The 27,045-nt window shown below is 45.6% G+C and overlaps 1 protein-coding gene across 1 annotated transcript in view; it reads left to right on the forward strand.

The window, feature by feature from the left end:
• Positions 1-27,045, forward strand: part of SRPK3 (SRSF protein kinase 3) — a 76,865-nt gene that overhangs the window by 17,388 nt on the left and 32,432 nt on the right. Inside the window, exons 3-9 of the mRNA XM_040323028.1 lie at positions 12,955-13,091; positions 15,270-15,378; positions 19,051-19,138; positions 19,257-19,344; positions 19,479-19,585; positions 21,011-21,176; positions 21,848-21,879. Of these exons, the coding sequence (XP_040178962.1) occupies positions 12,955-13,091; positions 15,270-15,378; positions 19,051-19,138; positions 19,257-19,344; positions 19,479-19,585; positions 21,011-21,176; positions 21,848-21,879 (727 nt within the window). The remainder of the gene's footprint in view (positions 1-12,954; positions 13,092-15,269; positions 15,379-19,050; positions 19,139-19,256; positions 19,345-19,478; positions 19,586-21,010; positions 21,177-21,847; positions 21,880-27,045) is intronic.

Below are 27,045 nucleotides of genomic sequence, written 5' to 3' on the forward strand. Positions count from 1 at the left end.
ATCGATGGGAGCTTTTGGTCAGAAATTCCGATCGTGTTCCATTTTCTGTCTGAACTTCTGGCAACAAAAATTTGTGAACTCAAATTTTCCAACAACAAAATCCGTTCTCGTAAATTCCAAGCATGTGTAGACAATTCCGACACACAAAATTCCACGCATACTCTGAATCAAGTACGAGACGGAAGCGATCGGTCTGGTAAAACTAGCGTTTGTAATGGAGATAGCACATTCGTCACGCTGTAACGGACTGAAAAGCACGAGACTGAAAAGCCCAAATCGTCTCTCACCAAACTTCTACTAACACGACTGGTACTGAACTCCCCTTTAATAGTGCCATTGTATGTATTGTACGTGACCGCGTTCTTGGCGTTCGGAATTTCCGAGAACATTTGTGTGACCGTGTGTATGCAAGACAAGTTTAAACCAACATCCTTCGGAAAAAAATCCACGGTTTTGTTGTCGGAATGTCCGATCGTCTGTAAGTGGCATTAGGTTGAAAATGGTGAGAGTGAGGGATTTCTTTCCCCATCTCAAGGCAAAAACTTTCTATTTAAAATCCACTAGATGGCACTGTTAAGAAGTATCTATAAATAGAAGCTGTAGACGAGCAGAGTCGCCATTTGCCATGTGGTGGTTACAGCACTTTTCATTTTGAGCACATATTTTATTTTATACACCCCCGACAAAGCTCTTTTTCAGAGTGAAACATGTAGGGTATTTTTCTTGGTGAGTTTGGGTGCACTATCACATTTAGATATGGTATTTTGGTTGGTGGGTATTTTTTTTTTTTTAAATAGTTCTTCTATCTCCTAGTTATCAGAGGCCAGGAGTCATACTGCGTACCCGCGATCATTTTTCGGCATGAAAAAAACGTCGTTTTTAAAAAATGATCGTGTGTGGGCTTCACATTATTTTTCGGGTTCTGAAAAACGAAAACAAAAAAATTCTCGAACATGCTGCATCTTTTAACGACGTTTTAAACAATGTCGTTTTTCGGGTTGTAAAAAATGATCGTGTGTGGGCTAAAACGACGTTAAAAACCCGCGCATGCTCAGAAGCAAGTTATGAGACGGGAGCGCTCGTTCTGGTAAAACTAGCATTCGTAATGGAGTAAGCACATTCATCACCCTGTAACAGACAGAAAAGAGCAAATCGTCTTTTACTAACAAGGAATCGGCTAAAGCAGTCCCAAGGGTGGCGCCATCCGTATGGAACTTCCCCTTTATAGTGCCGTCGTACGTGTCGTACGTCACCGCGCTTTGCTAGAGCATTTTTTTAAAACGATGGTGTGTGGGCAACGTCGTTTTAATGACAAAGTTGCCGAAAAATGATCATGTGTACGCTGCATAAGTGTTTAATTGCAGTCAGGATGCTTTTTAAAACCCAGGAAGAATGGAAGTAATAGATTTAATTCACAGAATTAGGCCACGAGGGCCACATACATACAATCACGTTAGATAAAAACTTTATTTTAACCACTTAAGGACCGCCTAACGCCGATATACGTCGGCAGAATGGCACGGCTGGGTACAATCACGTACCTGTACGTGATTGTTAAGTGCCCAGCCGTGGGTTGTGGGTGCGCGCCCGCGACCCGGTCCGAAGCTCCGTGGCCGCGGGACCCGCCGACCCGATCGCCGATGGAGTCCCGCGATTGGTCCCCGGAGCTGAAGAACGGGGAGAGCTGTTTGTAAACACAGCTTCCCCGTTCTTCACTGTGGTGCCGTCATCGATCGTGTGTTCCCTAATATAGGGAACCACAATCAATGACGTCACACCTACAGCCACACCCCCCTACAGTTAGAAACACAGATGAGGTCATACATAACCCCTTCAGCGCCCCCTTGTGGTTAACTCCCAAACTGCAATTGTCATTTTCACAGTACATTTTTAATGCATTTTTTGCTGTGAAAATGACAATGGTATCAAAATTGTCTGATGTGTCCGCCATAATGTTGCAGTCACGAAAAAAATCGCTGATCGCCGCCATTAGTAGTATAAAAAATTATAAAAATGCAATAAAACTATCCCCTATTTTGTAAACACTATAAATTTTGCGCAAACCAATCGATAAACGCTTATTGCGATATTTTTTTTTACCAAAAATAGGTAGAAGAATACATATCGGCCTAAACTGAGGAAAAAAAACTTTTTTTTTATATATTTTTGTGGGATATTTATTATAGCAAAAAGTAAAAAATATTGAATTTTTTTCAAAATTTGCGCTATATTTTTGTTTATAGCGCAAAAAATAAAAACCGCAGAGGTGATCAAATACCACCAAAAGAAAGCTCTATTTGTGGAAAAAAAAGGACTCCAATTTTGTTTTAGAGCCACGTCGCACCACCACGCAATTGTCAGTTAAAGCGACACAGTGCCGAATCGCAAAAACTGGCCAGGTACTTTAGCTGCCTAAAGGCCCGGGTCTTAAGTGGTTAATGATGAAGTTGGAAAAACTTTGTTTTTTCTACATGACGAAAAACGTCGTTTTTTTTTCATGCCGAAAAATGATCGTGTGTACACAGCATTACTCATTTATTATTGGTACTACTTATATCCCCTTGTAAATGTCTCTATTGTAGAAATAATTCCTATGAGTCACCATTAAAGGTTTACACACATTTATTACCAAATCACTACATAGATAATTTGCAGAGGCAATCAAGAACTATTCTATTCAAAGGGTTGGTAGGTAAATCCTTCATTTATTCCCTGTGGGGCACGTGATCCTAACTGAGAGATCCACTTGGCTTCTGTTTTTAGTAGTTTCTTATCTAGACCTCCTTTCCTCTGACCCAATGTCATTTGTTGTACCACCCAACCATCGGACATTCCGACAATTTCTACATTTGTTTTTTCTACATGCCGAAAAACATAGTTTTTTTCATGCCGAAAAATGATCGTGTGTACGCGGCATAAGTGTTTTATTGCAGTCAGGATGCTTTTTAAGCCCAGGAAGAATGGAAGTAATAGATTTAATTCACAGAATTAGGCCACAAGGGCCGCATACATACAATCACGTTGTATAAACACTTTATTTTAACTAATAAAATGAATGGACACTATAGCCATTAGTGGCCTCGTATTGATGTTTTGGTGGAAGGGGACTTGATAAAACCCCTGTTAGCAGGTGGGGGGTTTTCTCTTTTTTTTTTTTCTCTCTCTCTCTTTTTCTAAGCATGGACACAGAAGGTCACAGTAGGAGAACACATGATTGTGAGTAGAAGACATGGTGAATGAAGTTTAGGGGCACGTGAACTTCACCATAATCATGGACGGTGTTTATTTACTTCTTCTTTTTTGTAGCCTTTTTGTTGTATGACTACCTTTTTTGGGCAGGGGGGGAAGGGTACTGCAGCTGGTAAATATCCCACAAGATAGTCTTTTTATCTGTCTTTCTCTTGTAACCTCTATTCTCTTTTTACTATATACGGTAAAACCTTTGTTTGAGAGTAACTTGGTTTGAGAGCGTTTTGCAAGACAAGCAAAATGTTTTAATACATTTTGACTTGATATACAAGCGATATCTTGATATAAGAGTAGCGTCATGTCACAACTGAGTATAAAAGAGAAGAGGGGCGCCTCTAAGTGTAGCAATATGATTACATTTAATGAAGGTACAACATTTAGCAACATATTGCTACACTTAGAGGCGCCTCTCTTCTCTTTTATACTCTGTAGCTCCTGCTGGATTTTTCTTCTAATCCCCTTGTGGAGGCTTCCATTTGTGAATGGACATTTTATGGTTACACAACCTATCACATTGCTATAATCTTTTTATATGGACTATAAAATGAAGGACTTATGAATAAATGGTTGTGGAACGAATCATTTGAATTTCCATTATTTCTTATGGGGAAATTCGCTTTGATATACAAGTGCTTTGGATTACAAGCATGTTTCCAGAACGAATTATGCTCGCAATCCAAGGTTTTACTGTATGTGTTTGATGTAGTTATCTTCCTCAACCACACCTTGTTAATCCATGTGCTATCTGTGCATACACCTCTTATCTACATCAATGATGGGGCAGAATTTCTCCCAATGATGGGGCAGAATTCCTCCCAATGATGGGGCAGAATTCCTCCCAGTGATGGGGCAGAATTCCTGCCAGTGATGGGGCAGAATTCCTCCCAGTGATGGGGCAGAATTCCTCCCAGTGATGGGGCAGAATTTCTCCCAATGATGGGGCAGAATTCCTCCCAATGATGGGGCAGAATTCCTCCCAGTGATGGGGCAGAATTCCTCCCAGTGATGGGGCAGAATTCCTCCCAGTGATGGGGCAGAATTCCTCCCAGTGATGGGGCAGAATTCCTCCCAGTGATGGGGCAGAATTCCTCCCAGTGATGGGGCAGAATTCCTCCCAGTGATGGGGCAGAATTCCTCCCAGTGACGGGGCAGAATTCCTCCCAGTGATGGGGCAGAATTCCTCCCAGTGATGGGGCAGAATTCCTCCCAGTGATGGGGCAGAATTCCTCCCAGTGATGGGGCAGAATTCCTCCCAGTGATGGGGCAGAATTCCTCCCAGTGATTGGGCAGAAATCCTCCCAATTATGGGGCAGAATTCCTCCCAATGACGTGGGCAGATGGGGCAGAATTCCTCCCAATGACGGGGCAGAATTCCTCCCAATGACGGGGCAGAATTCCTCTTAATGATAGGGCAGAATTCCTCCCAATGACACCAATGATGGGGCAGAATTTCTCCCAATGATGGGGCAGAATTTTTCTCCCAATGATGGGGCAGAATTTTTCTCCCAATGATGGGGCAGAATTCCTCCCAAAAAAAACATTTATCATTTTCCTTCCACTTTACAATTATTTGCTCCCTTGTGTTGGTCTATTATATTACAGGATTTATATAGCGCCAACAGTTTGCGCATCGCTTTACAACAACAGGGAAGACAGTACAGTTACAATACAATTCAATACAGTCTATCACATAAAATCTCAATAAATTACATTTAAGCTTTTGGTTGTAACATGACAAAATGTGAAAAATTTCAAGGGTGTGTGTATATATATTACTGTATATACAGTATAGTATAAAGATCCTGTTGCTGACAAATAAGTTCAGCTGGAAAAAGAGGTGGCCCAACTCTTGTAAATTATCTCCCAGACTCCGTATGATAAACAGAAATGGAAATATTACGCACAGCAAACATGATCAGGTGCCAACTGTCATTTTACTAAAGCAGTGACACAGATCCCCGGCATTCAGTGTCTAATAGCTAAAAACAGACATCTATTACCTAACTTTTTTTAACCCATTCTGATGTTGATAGAAGCACAGGTTTCATTGAACCTTTAATGATACTTTTAGAGGGTGGTAGAGCAAAGTCTGTAGAGCAGCAGTGATCCTGAATGTATTTATTTTCTTTATCGTACATCACGGGACACAGAGCGGCATTCATTACTATATGGGTTATATGGAGTACCTTCAGGTGTAGACACTGGCAATCTCAAACAGGAAATGCCCCTCCCTATATAACCCCCTCCCATAGGAGGAGTACCTCAGTTTTTCCGCCAGTGTCTTAGGTGTTAGTCATGGTTTAGCTTGCCTCCACATCCTTGGGATTAGGTGAGCTAACCGGTTCTGTCCAAAAAAGCCTCAGCGCTAAAGTGGTCAGTAACCGGACCCCAAACCCTTGGGGTATAGCCCATAATGCTTTTCTTTTTAGAGAGCTGGACCCTGGGCCCAGAACTTAGAAACCTTTGGGTGCCTAATGTTTCTGTTGCCAGAGTGCTATATGGGCCCAGGACAGTGGATCCTTCATAGGAACCCAGGGCCTGAAGGTCTAGACATCCCCACCGAGATGGGGGAAGATTGGGCCTCTTGCTTGGCAAAGTCCTGCGGCATGGAGCAGGTAAGTGAGGGGAAAACTTGCGGAACTTGGTTCTTAGCAGGTTTTTTCTGGGGGGTCACAGGGGACATGCCTAAAGTTATGCACTGCATCTGGCAAACTAGTCACATATCATAAAGATAGGATGGCTCTATATGTATTATTCCCCATAAGATGTGACCTCCCTTGTAGTGTTGGAAAAGCATTGAGTGGGGCCTGTGTGATATAAAAGTATATGTGTGTGTCAGAGAGCTGTGCTTACCTGCAAGCCTCCAGGCGATGCTCCATTCAGTCTTCCTCCTCACGGCCTGCAAAGCAGGCAAAACGCCGACCTCTGGAGCAGAGAGGTCCCTTCCTCCCAACCCCACCCCCCCCCTGTCGGGAGGGGCATTTCCTGTTTGAGATTGCTGGGGGGGAAGGGCGGGTCAGTGGCTTAAGGAAGGGGCGGCCCTTCCTTGTTTGTTCCATATAGCTCATTCAATACTTTGGAACTGAGGAGGAAAGACCAGAACGGCAAGCACGGGGCGCCGAGGACACACAGTGGCCAGAAAGAATATTGCAGTCTTCAGAAAGACTGTTTTCAAGCCTAGAAATAGGCTGTTTCTTTTCCATCTCATAGTTTTTCTTGCAATACTACTCAGGGGGACAGAATGTTTTTTCTTTCCTAGATTTGAAAAAAAAAAAAAAAAAAAAAAAAAGTGTCATCTAGGGGAGAGGAAGCATTTTTTATCCCCCAAACAGGTGTTTGGGCATTTAACTATTTATAAGTCCCAGGTACCAATAAGTAGCAGGTGTACCTCGGTATTGTACCATGGCATCAAAAAACAAGGGTACAAGAGGTGGGGATTCCCCCAGAGAGTCTGAGGTCTCGGACAATGCTATGCCGCTGCTTTCCCCACAGGGAGCCTTGGGGCCATCGGGATCTGGGGCTGGAGCTGACGCGGGTCAGTCCAACCCTAAGATGGTCACGGAGGAGGTATTACTCACCTCTTTAAAAGAGATGCAGAAAAGCATGGGTAAAATGATAGCCGCAGCTATGCGGGGCAGTAAGCGGAATAGATCTCCGTCGCCCGAGCGCGGACCCTCAGAAGAGGAGGTCCTTTCCTCAGGGGAATTGGACGACCTCTTGGACAAGGACCAAGTAGGTTCAGGGATCGAAGATCCGGATACAGAGGAGTCTGGGGCAGTCTCCCTGAGGGAGAGCTGGTGGATTCAAGGATTGTCGGACTTGGTCCATAGGGCATTCAACTTGCCAGTACCAGATCTCCAGGTATCTACGGTTTCAGCTTTGGGCTCACTGAGGGCGCCTCAAAGCAATGCTGTGTTTCCGATCCATCCTCTATTAGAGGGAGTTTTGTTCCAAGATTGGAACAAGCCAGATAAGATCTTCTTACCACCTAAGAAGTTCTCTGTCCTATATCCTATGGAAGAAAATTTTTCCAAAAGATGGGCTACTCCTGCAGTGGACGCAGCCATCTCATGTGTTAACAAATCGTTAACATGCCCTGTAGAAAACATACAGGTGTTCAAGGATCCAGTTGATAAGCGCTTGGAAGCACTACTTAAGAACTCCTTCACTACTGCAGGGGCAGTAGTACAGCCAGCTGTGGCTGCGATTGGGGTCGCTCAAGCATTATCGGATCAATTTAAGCAGATGCTTAAACTTATTCCTGCCCAGCAGGCAGAAGAATTTTCGGATGTCCCTAAGGCCATATGTTTTACGGTAGACGCAATCAAGGATTCTATCCAGCAAGCGTCACGTTTATCGTTATCCCTTATCCATATGAGAAGACTCTTATGGTTAAAAAGCTGGGAGGCTGAGCCCCCATGCAAGAAGCTCCTGGTAGGGTTCCCCTTCCATGGAGGACGACTCTTCGGAGAAGACCTAGATAAATACATTCAGACCATTTCAAACGGCAAGAGTACTCTCTTGCCAACTAAGAAGAAGGTTCAGGGGCCTGCGTTTAAACGACAGTATTCCCCTGGGCAGGGGCCCTCTAATGCCAAGCAGTATCGACGGCCTCCTGCAAAAGCAAACTTCGGCTTCAACAGCAAATCACAAGGACAGGCTGTTAGAGGCAAAAGGCAGTGGTTTCGCAAACCAGCAAAACCAGCCCCCAAGCCAACCTTATGAAGGGGCGCCCCCACCCACGAAGGTGGGGGGAAGGCTGCGACTCTTTTCAGAGATTTGGGAAGCCAGCATTCCCGACGAGTGGGTACGGTCTTCCGTGGCCACAGGCTACAAATTAGATTTCCTAAGGTTTCCTCCTCCTCATTTCCAGGAGTCGAGGATTCCAAACGATCCGCCTCGGATTCCGGCCAGTCCTGGAACAGGGGCTGGGTTTCTACTCCAACCTATTCATCATCCCCAATGGAGATGTCAGGCCAATTTTGGACCTAAAGATGGTAAATGCATATCTAAAGATCCGCTCATTTCGGATGGAATCCGTGCGGTCAGCAGCTGCCACACTCCAGAAGGACGACTTCATGGCGTCCATAGACATAAAGGATGCCTACCTTCATGTTCCAATTTATCAGCCACATCAAAGATATCTACGCTTCATGGTGGCTTCGCGTCACTTCCAATTCGTGGCGCTTCCCTTCGGGTTGGCTACGGCCCCCCGGGTGTTCACGAAGGTCCTAGCTCCGATCCTAGCCAAGCTAAGGATCCAAGGGGTCACGATCCTAGCATACCTGGACGACCTCCTAGTCATAGACCACTCGTCTCCCGGCTTGGAGCGAGCAGTGGCCCTCACGGTCCAATACCTCGAGAGGTTCGGCTGGGTCCTAAATCGAGAAAAGTCAGCTTTCCAGCCCACAAGGCAGTTGGAATATCTCGGCATGAGATTAGACACAGAACAACAAGGAGTGTTCCTACCTCTGAGGAAGGTAAAAGCCATCAAGGAATTAATCCTACTGGTTCTAAGCAAGAAAGAACCGACTATTCGCCTATGTATGAGGTTACTAGGCAAGATGGTGGCCACGTTCGAGGCGGTACCATATGCCCAGAGCCACACTCGCATCCTACAGGCAGCCATCCTGTCAGCATGGAGCAGAAGGCCACAGGCCTTGGATATCCCGTTGCCGCTCTTATCAAGAGTCCGACAAAGTCTGTGTTGGTGGTTAGACCCTCAGAATCTACTGAAGGGGAAGTCTTTCAGCCCAGTGGCTTGGAAGATAGTGACCACAGACGCCAGCCTGACGGGCTGGGGAGCAATTTTGGATGGTTGCACTCGCCAAGGTACTTGGGCAAAGCCAGAGAAGCAGTTGCCCATCAACATCTTGGAGCTCAGAGCTGCTCGACTAGCCCTCAGGGCTTGGACGTCAAAATTGCAGGGGTTCCCGGTGAGAATTCAATCAGACAATGCCACGGCCGTGGCATACATAAATCACCAAGGGGGAACCAGGAGTCAAGCCGCTCAGAGAGAGGTGAGCTTGATTCTCCTATGGGCAGAGGCGCATGTGCCCTGCATATCGGCAATATTCATTCCAGGAGTGGACAACTTTCAGGCGAACTTCTTAAGCCGCCAGACTCTATGGCCGGGGGAATGGTCTCTGCATCCACAAGTCTTTCAAGCACTCTGCCAAAGATGGGGAGTGCCGGACGTGGATATCATGGCATCGAGACTCAACAAGAAACTAGACAGGTTCATATCCCGCTCAAGGGATCCGATGGCCTGCGGAACCGATGCGTTGGTTTGCCCTTGGCATCAGTTCAAACTTCTTTATGCGTTTCCCCCGCTCCAGTTACTACCCCGCCTGCTGCGCAGGATCCGGGTGGAACACATACCAGTCATCCTGGTAGCTCCAGCATGGCCCAGAAGGGCATGGTACTCACTCATCCTAAAGATGGTAGTGGGAGACCCTTGGACTCTTCCTCTACGGCCAGACCTGCTATCGCAAGGTCCGATCCTCCACCCTGCCTTACGGCATCTAAATTTGACGGCCTGGAAGCTGAATCCCTGATTCTCAGGGGTAGAGGTCTGTCTCAGAAAGTAGTCTCTACCCTAATCAGAGCCAGGAAACCGGTCTCTAGGGTGATTTATTACAGGGTCTGGAAGGCCTATGTAGGCTGGTGTGAGTCCAAGCGATGGCTTTTCTCGCAAATTTACCATCGATAGAGTATTAAGTTTTCTCCAGCTAGGAGTGGATAAAGGATTGGCATTAAGCACAATCAAAGGACAGATTTCTGCTCTGTCAGTGTGGTTTCAGCGGCCGCTGGCCACCCACTCGCTGGTTAAGACCTTCCTTCAAGGGGTCTTACGTATTAGACCTCCAGTTAAATCCCCGCTTTGTCCGTGGGATTTAAATCTTGTTCTGTCAAGTTTACAGAAACAACCGTTTGAGCCGTTGGCTGAAATTCCTTTGGTTCTACTGACAAGGAAGTTAGTATTTTTGGTTGCCATAGTTTCCGCAAGAAGAGTTTCGGAGCTAGCGGCCTTATCCTGTAAGGAACCATATCTTGTTTTTCATAAGGACAGGGTCGTTCTCCGCCCTCATCCTTCCTTCCTACCGAAGGTCATATCCAGTTTTCATTTGAACCAGGATTTGGTATTACCATCCTTCTTCCCTAAACCTACTTCCAGAAAGGAAGGGTTGCTGCATACCTTGGATATTGTCAGGGCCATGAAGGCCTATCTTAAAGCTACAAAGAAGATCCGGAAAACAGATGTGCTGTTCATTCTACCGGATGGGCCCAAGAAGGGGCAGGCAGCTGCAAAGTCCACCATTTCTAGGTGGATTAAGCAATTAATCACTCAGGCCTACGGCTTGAAAGGGTTGCCTCCTCCAGTATCATTAAAGGCTCATTCTACTAGAGCCATGGGCGCCTCCTGGGCAGCACACCACCAGATCTCTATGGCTCAAGTTTGCAAGGCGGCAACCTGGTCTTCTGTCCACACGTTTACAAAATTCTACAAGTTGGACGTAAGAAGGAATACTGATACTGCCTTCGGGCAGGCAGTGCTGCAGGCTGCAGTTTGAGACCCTCGGATTCCGGGGGCTCCTCTTTTTTGAGTTAAATTTAAAATTTAAAATTATTTTTCTCAACTAAGTTGGATTTATTATGATTTGAGTATATCTCTAAATTAAATCCTTTTGTCTTGGAGATGTTCTCCCTCCCCTCATTGTAAGCATTGCTTTGGGACATCCCATATAGTAATGAATGCCGCTCTGTGTCCCGTGATGTACGATAAAGAAAAAGAGATTTTTAATACAGCTTACCTGTAAAATCTTTTTCTTGGAGTACATCACGGGACACAGAGCTCCCACCCCTCTTTTTTGAGGACCATTTTGGGAGGCATACTGCTTGCTACAAAACTGAGGTACTCCTCCTATGGGAGGGGGTTATATAGGGAGGGGCATTTCCTGTTTGAGATTGCCAGTGTCTACACCTGAAGGTACTCCATATAACCCATATAGTAATGAATGCCGCTCTGTGTCCCGTGATGTACTCCAAGAAAAAGATTTTACAGGTAAGCTGTATTAAAAATCTCTTTTTTAAATTTCAATGGCAATTTTGTACTGAAATACCGCATCATAAGATTCCCGTCGCAACAATTCACACCAGCCTAAACTGCCAGTATGAATTTAAATTTTTTTATTTTTTTTTTGCAGTGATCTGTAGCCGAATTGCTGTTTTTTTTTTTTTTGTGTGTGTTTGAAGATCTCTTTAGATTATGATTATGTCACAGCTGGCTACAATAACAGCTATGTAACTCAGGGGTCTCAAACTGGTAGCCCTCCAGCTGTTGCGAAACTACAAGTCCCATGAGGCATTGCAAGGCTGACAGTTAGAAGCGTGACTCTCACAGGCAGAGGCATGATGGGACTTGTAGTTTTGCAACAGCTGGAGGGCCGCCAGTTTGAGACCCCTGATGTAGACAGTTTAGAAATTGACGCAGATTAAAAATAAGGAGATTTGTCGTTTTTGGAAATCTCTGTTAAAAAAAAATCTAGTTTGGCATGGCCTAGGGTTACAGTAAAGTGGTATTAATTCCAACAATAAAAATGTGATATATTGAAATTTACCAACCTTAAAGATGAAGTAAACCCTAATGGGTTTACTTCATCTTTGTTACCATGCAAAGGTAATGCATACTGGGCTACTATGCATTGCTAAGTAGCCCATTATGTGTCACCTACCTGAAACCGAAGCCTGCGATGTGCCAGATTTCCACAAAGCTTCCATCTTTCACCCTCTTCCTTCCGGGTATCGCTGCTCCGGCGCTGTGACTTGTCGGAGCAGCGATGACGTCACTTCCGCGCATGTACCGACACGTACTGCATGATGCCATTCAGCAACTGCACGCTCAGTGCACCTGCGCCGTTGTCTACAGCGTGCATGCGCTGTAGACATCGGTGCATTATTTATTAAAAATATCTCCAAAACCGTGAAGGTCTAAGAGATATTGCAAGCACCTACAGGTAAGCCTTAATCTAGGCTTACCTGTAGGTGAAAGTTCTCAGAGAGGGTTTACAACCAATTTAAAGTGGAGGTCCACCTAAAAAAAAAAAATATTAAAAGCCAGCAGCTACAAATGCTGCAGCTGCTGACTTTTAATAAATGGACACTTACCTGTCCAGGGTGCCCGCAATGTCGGCAGCCGAAGCCGAGCAATTTCTCGGCTGCCCCCGCCGCCATCCTAATGAGGGAATCAGGAAGTGAAGCGGTGCGGCTTCACTTACGGATTCCCTACTGCGCGAGTCGCACTGCGCGTCCTTACTGGTGCCCGCTGTCTTCTGGGACCTGTGTGTTTCCCAGAAGACATTGGTGGGGGGGATGGGAAGGGGCGTGACCCCCGCGGGAGTCTATGCCCGGAAGTGGGTGCAAATACTTGTATTATATCTACACCCCCCTGAAAGGTGCCAAATGTGACAACGGAGAGGGGGGAGGGTTCCGAAAAGCGGAGGTTCACTTTTTGTGTGGACTCCACTTTAAATGTGGTGGCTGCAAATAGTTTTTTTTTTTTTCTTTTTCTAACACTTCCCCACTCTATCCATAATTTACAAAATCATTTTTATTGTTCTTAAAGTGGAAAACAACTTACTTTTAACTTTGCTTTTAAACATTGTCTTGTACAGTAATTGAAATGTGCTTTTTTTTCTTTCATAGCTTCCTGGATCCAAACTTGGAGGATGTGCCTATTTCCCCAGGACCCCCACCTACACCCCCTACACCAGTGTTACCCCCTCCAGGGCCACTTGGCTCTGACAATGAGGAACAGGAAGATCCTGTTGATTATTGTAAAGGTGAGCGTTTGTTTCTGTTTTGTTTATATCCTTTTTCAAAGAGCTCTACAGAATGGCTGTCAGGCATTTACAAGGCAATACTGCTGGCACCTAAATGCCTGTTCTTTTTTTTTTTTTGGGCAACCAAACCAGGATTTTGAACAGGAATACCAAGCCACAACTGTGAAGGCCCCTACCAGTGGCGGTGCGTCCTTAGTGGGCGCAGAAGCGCCTCCGCCTCTCTCCTGCACCCATCACTCAACAATAGATATATTCATGCATTGCAGCGGGAGCACATGCTGCAATAAAAACCTAACAGAGGTTTTTACAGTTCCTTACTCCATGCACAGCTAAAAAAAAAAAAAGTTCTTACAGGAGCTCTGGGTATCCCTCCTCAGGGATATTCCGACAAGAAACGTCCGATGTGATCTTTTGGTCGGAAATTCCGACTGTGTGTATGCTCCATCTGACTTTTGCTGTCGGAATTTCCGCCAACAAAAGATTGAGAGCAGGTTCTCTATTTTTCCGACGGAAACATTTCCTATAGGAAAATCCGCTTTGTATGCAATTCCATTGCGCAAAAAAACATGCATGCTCAGAATCAAGCAGAAGAGCCGAACTGCCTATTGAACTTTATTGATTTCGACTCATTTTACGCGTTGTATGTCACCGCGTTCTTGATGGTCGGATATCCGACAAGATTTGTGTGACAATGTGTATGCAACACAAGTTTGAGCCAAAATTCCGTCAGAAAAAATCCACGGTTTTCTTGTTGGAATTTCCGAACATGTGTACGCGGCATTAAAGCAAGTGTCCCAATATTATGAATCGGTCACTATTTCTAATATGACATACAGGGTTCCCAGAGTCTGTGTGTCTTGGGGGGGGGGGGGGGGGGACATGGACCTGAATCCAAAGTAACACCACCTCAAGTGTCCCTAGGCATACAGCTCACAAAGAGCACCGTTCCCCCAAATGCCAGGGCACATTATCACAAGGCAAGAGGCTAGCATTCAGTCCCCTCCAAAAGCCTCTGTCCCGGGTGAGTCTGTCACAAGTAGACCTGCTCATAATGCCTGCATAAGATGAGCAGACTTGAACAATGAAATATTGATCTAACTGCTAAAGTTAAATTGTTATTGGAGCATTATGTTTTTTTTTTTATCAATTTCACCTGATAAGGTGAAGACTTATAATGCACTCTACTTCTTGAGGAATAAGCATTTTTCTTTTCTTTCTGCTTCAGCACCAGCTCTACCTTCTGGTTTCAGGTTTGCTTTTTCCCTTGTAGGGCCCTGTGGAGCCACCCATGGGTGTGCGCTCCCAGCCAGGATTAGAGCCCAATGTCCTATGTTGTATGTGATAACACACGGCCGACCATAGATTACCACTCCTGTTTTAGCTTCTTCCAAGCTACCGTATTTATCGGCGTATACCGCGCACTTTTCTTCCCTTAAAATCAGGGGGAAATCGTGGGTGCGTGATATACGCCGATACCCCACCGTTCCCCGCTGTCTCCGACATTGGCCGAGCCGAGTGTACTGCGCACTCGCCTAGGCTCGGCCACGCTCGGCTCTGCCCGCAGCAACGCGAGAGGAGCCGAACACACAGGAAATCCGACTCCTCTCGGCTCGCGCCAAAATCGAAAAACGAACACCGGACACGCTTACCTGGATGGAGGCCGCAGACAGACATGCTGGACGAGACGGACCCCGCGCAAGAAAGCCGCAGACGGACACCCACAAGGCCGCAGACGGACGCCGGACAAGGCTGCTGATGGACGCAGGGCAAAAATGTAAGTTTTCTTTTTTTTTTCTTTTTTACCTTACAGAACTTGGGGTGCGCGTTATACTCCGATAAATACAGTAATTGATAGACAGTTGCAGGATAGGGTTCTCTCCCTTATGACATTACAAAGTGAGCATGCTTCCTGACCAAAGGTTTGGGGAAACACCGCTGAGCGGTCTGAAGCTGGAACCTCTATTTTTGGGTGCTTTCTATGCAGAGTTAAAGAAAATGTATGGTGTGATCCTGTGGATGATATCAATATAGTAAAGTTTAAAAACTGAGATTTTTTTAAAGAGCTATATAAAATAGGTGATCCATATTGCGTGTAGCTTTAAAATTTGACCCTTTACTACGAGAAGTTTGTTAATGCAGAGTATTATATTTAGTCCATATGTTTTTTTGTGTTTATAGGAGGATACTACCCAGTAAAAATAGGAGACCTCTTCAATGGCAGATATCATGTTGTCCGAAAGTTGGGCTGGGGTCACTTCTCCACCGTCTGGCTTTGCTGGGACCTTCAGTAAGTGGATTCTGGTTGCTTTATTTATAACAGTGATCACTTTGCTACTAACAGTATGTGATTTGGTAGAATCTTCTTTGATTACATTCTGGCTAATTGTAATTGGAGAGAAGAAAAGTGTCTATTTTACTGATTACCATTATTTGATGCCGGTTAGAAAGTATTTAACACAAATGCTGGCCACACAACATTTTTAGACAATTGCACCAGTTATTGATCATAAAACTACTAAGCAGATGAACGTAATCTACTGCCAATATTCTCAGGTTTGGCGCCGAGGGGGGGGGGGGGGGGTGCTTGGGTATGCTAAAGCACCCCCAAAAATTCTGCTAGCACCCCCATGGCACCTGCAGTCATCAACCACCATGTCAGAGTCTGCATTAAAGTTTTTTTCCAATCATCAAAAATGCATTGGCAGCACTGGCAGATGGGGAGTCGGGGACTTAACTGTGCAGTTGGTCTATGGAGTATTATCCCAGCCACGTTTTCTGACACTTGGCCCGGGTTCACACTGGTATAACGTATGAAAATCCGCTTTAGGTATAGTCGTGGGTGTTGTTCTTGTTGGCCCTGACCCATGTTGGGGTTTGATCTTGTAGGCACTTTCTGACATTTACTGGAGGTTAATCGGTGCTGACCCTGACACTTTGAAGATTTTAATGTGTCCGGGTCATTAAGAAGGGAATTATCGAGTCTCCAGATTGTAGATCTAGGGCCAGATCCACAAAAGAGATACGACAGCGTATCTCTGAGTCCGGCCGGTCGTATCTATGCGCCTGATTCTTAGAATCAGTTACGCATAGATTTCTATTCGATCCGACAGGCGTAAGTCTCTTACGCCGTCGGATCTTAACTGCATATTTATGCTGGCCACTAGGGGCATGTACGCTGATTTACGCGTCGAATATGTAAATCAGCTAGATACGCGAATTCACAAACGTACGCCCGGCCGACGCAGTACATTTACGCGGTTTACGTTAGGCTTTTCCCGGCGTAAAGTTACCCCTGCTATATGAGGCGTATATGCGGCGCACCAATGTTAAGTATGGCCGTCGTTCCCGCGACGAAATTTGAAAATTTTACGTCTTTTGCGTAAGTCGTTCGCGAATAGGGCTGGACGTAATTTACGTTCACGTCGAAACCAATGACGTCCTTGCAGCATACTTTGGAGCAATGCACACTGGGAAATTCCACGGACGGCGCATGCGCCGTTCGGGAAAAACGTCAATCACGTTGGGTCAAGCCTGATTTCCATAACACACGCCCACCTCTTCACATTTTGAATTGGGCGGGCTTACGCCGGCCTATTTACGCTACGCCGCCGCAACTGTTTTTGGAGAATACGGCACTTGCCTGTAAAAGTTACGGAGGCGTAACGTAAATAGGATACGTTACGCCCGCACAAAGTTGTGCCATTCTACGTGGATCTACCCCCTAGTGGCCATTGTTAAAAATGTTTGGGTGATTGAAATGGGGTGATGGTCTGATAGGCTCTATTGTCGCTGTTATGAGAGACTCAAGGTCCTCTTGAGTTAAAAAATAAAAAATACAAATTCTTGTATATCTATTATGGGGTGGCGAGAAAAAAGTGAAATCTTTAGTGTTAGGATGCAAAGTATGCTATGTATCATGGAGAGTTAGACCATTAAAAAACGCCATGCACACCCCTCCAAAAGGGCCACCAAAATAAATATGTTGCAGTTTTCTAGTCATTGGATGTGGTGGCTGTATTAGTTTTCTTTTTACAGCTTTTTTTCTCTGTTTCTACCTGGTGATCGGGCCAGTTAAACACCCCTGCCCTCTGCCTATTCATTTTAATGCACGTGCTTCTACTGTGGAGGCTCTCAAAATTTAGAGTTAGGTCTGCCGATACCGGGGTGCCGTGAAGAGGCTCTACAGCTTACGAATGTGTTTGCAAATGTGTGCAAACGAAACCCCTGTTTTTAACGCATACTGTTGGACAGGACAATTTGGTTGGTTGCAGACTGGTCGGTAAGTAGAGCTGGGAATTTTCTTTGGTTTTGTTTCACCTCCTGTATTAGTGTGCCTCCATTCTGGATAAAGGAGTACAAGGGCACAACAGACAGCATTGTTAATCTGGGGGGGGGGGGGGGGGTGTTGGAGTGAAGTGTTAAATGGACTAGTAGAATTAAATATGCTAACAAATTGACGTCAAAGTCCAACCAAATCACCAGGAAAGAAAACCTAAAAATATATTAAACATATGCAGAATTGGTAAGCTTCAATATAATAAATGTTTGCTTTAGGGTTTAATACACATGTCAAACACAAGGCCTGCGCACCCTTTAAACCCTGCATTCTGTACCCAGCACACCCCTGAAGTCTGCACTCTGTACGCAATGCACTCCTGAACCCTGCACTCTGTACATAGCGCACCCCTAAACCTTGCACTCTGTACATAGTGCACCCCTAAACCCTGCACTTTATACATAGCACACCCCTGAACTCTGCACATAATGCACTCCTGAACTCTGTAATTAGAGCACCCCTGAACTCTGCACTCTGTACATAGCACCCCCCCCAAACTTTGCACGTAGTGCACTCCTGAACCCGGCACTCTGTAGATAGTGCACCCTAATCCCTGCACTCTGAACATAGCACACCCCCCAACTCTGCATTCTGTATGTAACACAGTCATGAGCCCTGCACTCTGTACCTAGCACACCCCTGAACCTTTTGCATAGGGCACCCCCGTCACTGCACTTTGTATATAGGGCAACCCTTGTCCTGAAGTCTGTATATAATGCACTCCTGAACTCTGTGCGTAGCACACTACTGAACCCTGCACTCTGTACGTAGTGCACACCAAATACAACCGACCCTTTGAGGGCAGCCATACTACTGATGCAGTCCACGATCAAATTGAGTCTGACACCCCCTGCACTGCTGGTTGTCTTCATCAATATGAGCCCCTGCCAATCGCTCATCCATGTCTTTATGGACCTTGCTTTGTGCTCTGGTCCAAATCTTTTGGTGGAGGGGGGATTATGTTGTGGGGTTGTTTTGCAGTGGTTGGTCCTGGCCCCTTAGTTCCAGTGAAGGGACCTACCAAGACATACCTGCATCCCAATACTTTTGAAAATATAACGTATATTTTAAATCAAATCTTTCATATTTTTCATTTGATTTTTTATTTACTGCATTTATAAATTTCAAAAGCCAGTATAAAGGAATAGTAGTGGTAAAAAAAAACAAAAAAAAACAACTGTGGGTTTAACTACCGGTAATCGTTTTTTTTTTTGTTTTTTTTTGTATAATTCTTTTTTTAGGGGGCATAACTGGGGTGTGTCCTATGCCCACTTACTTTTGTTTATAGGTGTCCCTCGTTCCCATCTCACAAAGTTGAGAGGTGTGGTTACCACTGTGTATAACATTTCTGTAGCAAAACTCTAGAAAACAATTTCTTTGCCCATATAAAGCAGTTTTGCATTGAAAACAGGCAAGCAGCTACCTGATGGTGCTGTTAAGACAGCTGATACGTAGGGTTTAAAGCTGAGGAACTTAAAAGTAAATTTTTTATTTTTTTTCTAAAAGTTAATCCTTTAAAACTATATTTATCCTCTATTTTGCTGTTTTAAAGGACAATAGGAAGCACTTTAATTCTAGTGAACATTTGACTTCATAAATACTTTTTTTTGTCTTTTAATGCAGGAGGAAGCGTTTTGGAGCACTTAAAGTTGTGAAAAGTGCAGTGCATTACACAGAAACAGCCATAGATGAGATAAAGCTGCTAAAATGTGTAAGTACCTATAATATACTATTATATTTACTTGACAGTATAGTATATAGGACGTTTGCTACACAGTTCCAACTCTCTACTTTTGATACAACAGTAAGTGATGCTTATTTTTTTTTAGGTTAGGGACAGTGACCCAAGCGACCCTAAAAGAGAGATGATCGTACAACTCATTGATGACTTCAAGATATCCGGTGTCAATGGTGTTCGTATCTTTTTTCAGAATTAAATAAAAAAAAGTATAATATAAAATCTTATCGAGCTGCTGAGGGTTGGTGTTGGGGTTTTTATAATAAATGCGGGTATAGGGATTTTTTCGTTTGTTTTTCCTTAATCACTCTAGATGTCTGCATGGTATTGGAGGTTCTTGGACATCAGCTGCTTAAGTGGATCATTAAATCCAATTATGAAGGTCTTCCACTGCCATGTGTTAAGTCTATACTGCGACAGGTAAGATATACTGTGTATATATATCATTAAAGTGGAGGTTCACCCTCAAAAAAATTTCTGACATCACATTGAGTCGAGCCATCCTACCGACAGAATGCCGGTGTTTTGTTTTTTTTTTTCTCAGCACATACCTCGTTATCACATTTTTCACCCGAACGGCGCAAACAGGCTTCCGAACGGCGCATACTGCGCGTCACAGGTTGCCGACAGAACCCGAACGTCGGTGCGCAGGCGCCGTATAGAGCCGCACCGACGTTCGGGTTTTTTCTAACTTTAAGTTCTATTTCTTCTCTGTTCTGTTCACTTCCTGCTTGTCTGATTTTACTGACCACTGTGACGGAGGCCTTTACTGCGGTGGTCAGTAATGTGCTCACCCCCTCCTGGGAACTACATCTGTGTGGCAGGACGCTCTCTACGTGTTAGAGACCTCAAGGAGGTGTGAATTACTGGGCGTGCCGCAATTCATACTGGGAAATGTAGTTCTTACATGAACGAGCGCCGCAAACCAGGAAGTGAATGAGAGAACAGAAACTAGAATGCCGGAGGTGATATAGATGAAGGAATTTATTAGGTATTTACTCGGTTTTTAACAGAATCATTACACTATTCTGTCTGTCTACCTTGCAGACATTAATTTTAGGCAAATGTCTTTAGTGACCCTTTAATGAGAATTTAACACTTGTGGTGTTTGGGGGGCAGCGGCAGGGACTTCAAGGGTGTGTTTTTTTGCATTCAGCTTTAAAGGGATTGTAAAGGTTTGTTTTTTATTTTCTAAATAGGTTCCTTTAAGCTTGTGCATTGTTGGTTCACTTACCTTTTCCTTCGATTTCCCTTCTAAATGTTTTTTTTCTTTGTCTGAATTTCTCATTTACTGTTTCTCCTCAGTAAGCTTGCCCCATCATCATCCTGCGGGGAGACACTGTGCGTTTCCCCGCAGGAACGTTGTCCCAAGGGAGGGGGCAAGCACGCTGACTAAGCCCCAGACAGAACAACTCGGATGATGGGGGAAAGCTTACTGAGGAGAAACAGGAAGTAAGAAATTCAGACAAACATCTAGAAGGGAAATCGAAGGCAAAGGTAAGTGAACCAACAATGCACTAGCTTAAAGTCAATACAGGAGCACTCTGGAGTGTAAAATAGTGGATCTGATTACCTCCGATCCTGTAACAGTGGCTGTCTTCAAATATGTATAGTGACAGAATTTCCCTATAGAAGCTGCCCCACAGCCTACAGTGCTGATGTGGGTTGCTCTAGGAGACAGAAGGGGTTTGGTAAAGTCAGAGCTCAAGTACATAAATGCGTAGAAAACTCAGACATACTCTTCCGCAACACCATATAAATTGTACCTTGTTTTTTTTTTTTCTTTGAACATTGTTTATTTTGCCAATTACATTTTGCTAATTATAATATTTTTTGGATACTCAGGTATTGCAGGGCTTGGATTATCTACATACCAAATGTAAAATCATCCATACAGATATTAAGCCTGAGAATATATTAATGTGCGTGGGGGAAGGGTACATCAGACGATTGGCAGCAGAGGCTACTGTGTGGCAGCAGTCTGGCGAACCTCCACCTTCTGGATCTGCTGGTGAGTAGTAAATCCTGTTCTATAGTATTTCTTTCCTTACATCACATAACTTACTTCACTTCAGTGTACTTCCTAGTTTATTAACATCACAACCAACACATCTCTCCTTAACCAGCTTCTGCTGCACTCAGGCCCCTTTCACACTGGGGCGGGGTCGGCGGTAAAGCGGGGCGGCATCGGCGGTAAATCGCCGATATTTTGAGCGACTCTTTACCGTCAATTTTGCGGCACTATTTGGCCATTTTACCCCCCGCTAGCGTCCGAGAAAGGGTTAAAACCACTGCAAAGCACCTCTGCAGGTATAGCCGCAGTGCCTATTGATTTCAAAGGGCAGGAGCCCATTGAAAGCCCACACTGCTTCAAAGATGCTGCTAGCAGGACTTTTTTTACCATCCTGCTAGCGCCACCACTCCAGTGTGACAGCCCTTGGGGGGTTTCACACTGGAGACACAGCAACGGCTGTTTGCAGGTGCCATTTTTTTTTGCGTTATAGCGCCTGCAAAGCGACGCAGTGTGAAAGGGGTCTCGCACCAACTGCACTCCAGACACTTTTATCCACTCATCAATAACTGGACATCTCTTGAATACTATCAGCTGAAAGCATATTTCTTGATGTTTTCTTAAATCCCACTTTTCTCTGCTCTTCTGTTTCTATTGCTGGGTTTTATCAGTCAGCTCTGCACCTCCTTCCCTCCAGAACATGGTAAGTTAACAGGTTGAGCATCCTCAAAGGCTCACTATGTTTGACACACACTGTACTACCTTTTTATGGAAACATAGTTGCCCTATGAAAGTTGAGCTGTCAAAACACCATTAGAGGGGAAATAAACCCATCGATTTAACTGTTTCCCAAAATATTTACAGTACGTTCAAGTCAGGCCATGAATGTTAACTGTCAGGCCTCGTACACACGACAGAGATTCTCGGCAGAATTCGCCGAGAAACTCGGTCAAAACCCGGATTCTGCCGAGAATCTCTGTCGTCTGTACAGTTTTGGCTCGATGGAGCCGCCGAGGAACTCGACGAGAAAATAGAGAACATGTTCTCTATTTTCTCGTTGTCCTCGTTCTTCTATGGGAGAAGCCGGCCCGCCGAGCTCCTCGGCGGCTTCATCCCAAAACTCGACGAGGAACTCGACGTGCCAAGCACGTCGAGTTCCTCTGTCGTGTGTACGGGGCCTCACAGTTGCTTGTGCTTTCAACTCAATTATCAAGCCATCAAATGGCTGGTGTCATAACTGATCACATATGCAGCACCATGACAACTGCAGATCACATAGAGCAGTGGTTCTCAACCTTCTCGTGCCGTGACCCCTTGATAAAATTGCCAAGTTGTGGGGACCCCTAGCCGTAAAATTATTTTTCTATCACGGGTTGTCGGCACAAGTAATTTGCGCCCCTAACCTCCGGACATTTAGTGCTCCCTGAGTTCCTTCCACTCGTACAATATTAAAACCCCTTATAGTACATTTTAGGATGTACCCCTCTTTCTCTTTGTTCTCCTTTCTTTCCCTTTTAATTCTCTCTATCCTCATTTCTTGTTTGTTTTCACCATCCCTCTCTAGCCGTCTTTTTTGTTCTTTCTCTTTTTCTTTCTCTCCCTTTTTGTTCCTCCCCCTCTTCCTCTCCCTTCCATGTATTCTCTATTTTTATTCCTTCTCTTACTCCCTGGTGGGCAGTATGGGATCAGTGGCAGTGCTGGCGGGGAGTTGGGATCAGTGGCAGAGCTGGCGGGGAGTTGGGATCAGTGGCAGAGCTGGCGGGGAGTTTGGGATCAGTGGCAGTGCTGGTGGGGAGTTGGGATCAGTGGCAGTGCTGGCGGGGAGTTTGGATCAGCCAACTTAGATGCTCTTGATCAAGGTCATCTGCTGATCTGAGAACTGTAGCGGGGACTTTTAAAGGCAACTATAATCACAGGTAATGTTACTCACAGTGGGCCAGATTCACGAACAATTACGGCGGCGTAACGTATGTCCTTTACGTTACTCCGCCGAAAGTTTTCATCGTAAGTGCTTGATTCACAAAGCACTTGCGTGTAAACTTGCGGCGGCGTAGCGTAAAGCTGTCCAGCGCAAGCCCGCCTAATTCAAATGGGGCGGGGACCATTTAAATTAGGCGCGTTCCCACGCCAGATGTACTGCGCATGCTCCGTTTTGAAATTTCCCGCCGTGCTTTGTGCAAAATGACGTCGCCCCGACGTAATGTTTTGAACGGCAACGTGCGTTACGTACTTTCGTATTCCCGGACGACTTACGCAAAAAAAAAATTGAAATTCGACGCGGGAACGACGGCCATACTTTAACATGGGCTGTCTATTGTTACACCACCTAAATAGCAGCCGTAACTTTGCGACGCGAAAAAGCCGACTAGCGACGACGTAAGAGAATGCGACGAACGCGCGTACCTCAGTAGATCGCCGTAAACAGCTAATTAGCATACCCGATGCGGAAAACGACGCAATCTCCACCCAGCGGCCGCCGAAGTATTGCATCCTAAGATCCGAAGGCGTACGAAGCCGTACGCCTGTCGGATCTTAGCCAAATGCTGTTGTATCTTTGTTTGTGAATTACAAATAAAGATACGACGCGGCAAATTTGAAAGTACGCCGGAGTATCAGCAGATACTCCAGGGTACTTCTTCTGTGAATCTGGCCCTGTGTCTCCAACTTTGTAGTTTCTCGTAGCAATGACACCTATGCTGAAATCAGCAGAGAGGGTCTCCTCCAGCCCCTCCCACTTCACATTCCTCACCAGTCAGCTGACCTCTAGTCCCTGCCCCCCCCCCAGCTATGCCGTGAACTGAAGGGGCGGCTGTGAAGAGGCTGAGTGGGCAGCCGCGTTCGTCAGGAACAGCCCAGGTTTTGGTGACCCCTGGCAAATCCTCATTTGACCCCCAAGGGGGTCCCGACCCCCAGGTTGAGAATCACTGACATAGAGGCTAAGATGACAGCTTCCTTGGCTGCAGAGGATAGGAGGGTTTAGTTCCACTTTAAAACTGGGAAGTTACATTGTTTAAACTTATAAGGATAGTTCACCTTTACAAAAAACCTGCCTATGCAGGTAAGGGATTTTCGTAGATTAAAACAAACTGTGCAACTCTGACTAAAGATAAAACTACACCTTGTTTTAGATGTAGACCTTATGAAGCCTGATTGGAATACTCCCAAGAAGTTGCTAAGTACTCAAAAGATGTTGCTAAGTGAGGCCTAGTCATCACTGCTCACCTCCACCATCACAGCAGTGAGCTCTTTTAGCTAGATTCACGTAGTTTGCCGCAACTTTAAGGCGGCGTAGCGTATCGTATTTACGCTACGCCGCCTTAAGTCATAGAGGCAAGTACTGTATTCTCAAAGTACTTGCGGCGGCGTAGCGTAAATGCGGCGGGCGCAAGCGCGCCTAATTCAAAATAGGCTGAGGGGGCGTGTTTTATGTTAATATGCTTTGACCTGACGTGATTGACATTTTTTTTGGAACAGGGCATGCGCCGTCCGCCTACATTTCCCAGTGTGCATTGCGGCTAAGTAAGTATTGATTTCGACGTGGACGTAAATGACGTAAATCACTATTCACGGACGACTTACGCAAACGACGTAAAATTTTTGAATTTCGAAGCGGGAACGGCGGCCATACTTTAACATTGGCTATGCCACCTAGGGGGCATCTTTAACTTTAGGCGGCCTATCTCTTACGGAAACGGCGTATCTGTACTGCGTCGGCCGGGCGTACGTTTGTGAAAAGGCGTATCTAGTGATTTACATATTCTACGCCGACCGCAATGAAAGCGCCACCTAGCGGCCAGCCTAAATATTGCACCCTAAGATAGGACGGCGCAAGCCGTCCTATCTTAGATAGGTTTAAGTATATCTCTGTTTGAGAATACACTTAAACTTAGGTCGGCGCAGATTCTGAGTTAGGTCGGCGTATCTACTGATACGCCGACCTAACTCTACCTGAATCTAGCTAAATCTCTTATTCAAACCACCTCAAATACTCTTTCTCTCCCCTGATGTAGCTCTGAGCTCAGCATTTAAGCGCTCTCTCCTGTGATGGTGGAGGTGAGCAGTAAGGATGAGCTCCGGCGTGTTCGCACACTCCACGTGCTCAGCCCGCTAGGAAGTCGGCACTGCGCTGCGCTAATCACAGGCAGTGAGACATTTCTCGATCTCTGCAGCCACGCATAGGGACAATGTCTCCCTGTCTGTGATTAGCGCAGCGCTGTGCCGACCTCCTAGCGGGCTGAGCACGTGGAGTGTGCGAACACGCCGGAGCTCATCCTTACTGCTCACCTCCACCATCACAGGAGAGAGCGCTTAAATGCTGAGCTCAGAGCTACTACATCAGGGGAGAGAAAGAGTATTTGAGGGGGTTTGAATTAGAGAAAGAGCTCACTGCTGTGATGGTGGAGGTGAGCAGTGATGACTAGGCCTCACTTAGCAACGTCCTGGGAGTATATAGCAACGTCCTGGGAGCAGGGCCGTTTGAAGGAATTTGGGGGCCCCAAGCAAAATGGACATGGAGGCCCCCCAACCCCCCCCCATGTTCTTTTTACATCCGCCGGCCCCCTCCTCCCTCCCTATGTTCTTTTTATGCCCCACCCCCTGGGGGCCCCTGTATTGTCACATTCTGCTGCCTATCGTAGAATGCTGCAGAAGTCACGTGGCGGACAACTGCGCATGCGCAATGCGTTCCAACCGCAAGTGCAATGCGTTCCACAGGATTTACGACACTACCCTTCAGTAAAACCATCACAATTTGTCACGGAAGTGACATATTAGCATACACAGAGCGAGGGGAGAGAGAGAGAGACACACACATTCAGAGCGAGAGAGAAATAGAGATACTGAGATACATTCAGAGCGAGAGAGGGATACAGATATAGAGATACTGAGAGAGAACCGGGGCTCAGGGGGGTGATTACCTTCCCTATGTGCATTACTTCCGTTATATACAATATATGTACGCCATCTCTCTCTCGCTCTGAATGTATCTCAGTATCTCTATATGTCTATTTCTCTGTCGCTCAGAATGTGTCTCTCTCTCTCTCTCCCCCCGCTCCGTGTGACAAATTGTGATGGGTTCACTGGAGTGTAGTGTCGTAAATCCTGTGGAACGCATCGCATTTGCCGTTGGAGCGCATTGCGCATGCGCAGTTGGCCGCCACGTGACTTCTGCAACATTCTGCGATAGGGAGCAGAATATGACAACACACCCCCTCCCCGCCCGCTACATTACATTTTTTTTTAAAATGATAGGTTACAACATGTCAGCTTATGTACAGTACTTGTGTGCTCTGTTTGTAGCCAGAACCTTTCCAACACAGCCAGTTTTGAGTATTCTCTAGCTCCAGCACAAAAATCAGACAACTCCAGTGGTAGAGAGCCCCTTAGGGTAAGACTCACAGACATCACATGAGATTTGCACAGCAGTGAGGTGCGAATCACATGTGATGTATGACATTGCAGCAGTGTGAATCAGACATTAATGTGCCCCCTCTTCTACTGTGGTGTTTGAGGGAGCAGCAACCAGGCATGCTGAGAAAGCAGGGACAGGAGGTGTGCAGTCTGTGAGGCTAAAAACGAGCCATTGCAGTGACCTCTGTTATCAAGCCCAAGTAGAGGAGGGGGGGGGGGAGCACGGGGGAGTATCAGAGAGGCACCGTGGAGTGATTGTAAAAACATCAGACAGAGACAGTAGCTGGCTGGAGCGGACTTCACCTCCATTATCAAGCACAGGGAGAGGAAGGGGGAACGCGTGGGAAGGATCAGAGGCATCTGTCAGGCTGGATCCCTGTGATATATCAAGTGTACTCACTGTCACTGCCAGCACGGTTCTTCTACTTGCTGTTATGCCCAAAGGAGTGCGGGAGGGAGA

Source organism: Rana temporaria, chromosome 9 (genome assembly GCF_905171775.1).
Source record: "Rana temporaria chromosome 9, aRanTem1.1, whole genome shotgun sequence".
Lineage (NCBI taxonomy): Eukaryota > Metazoa > Chordata > Amphibia > Anura > Ranidae > Rana > Rana temporaria.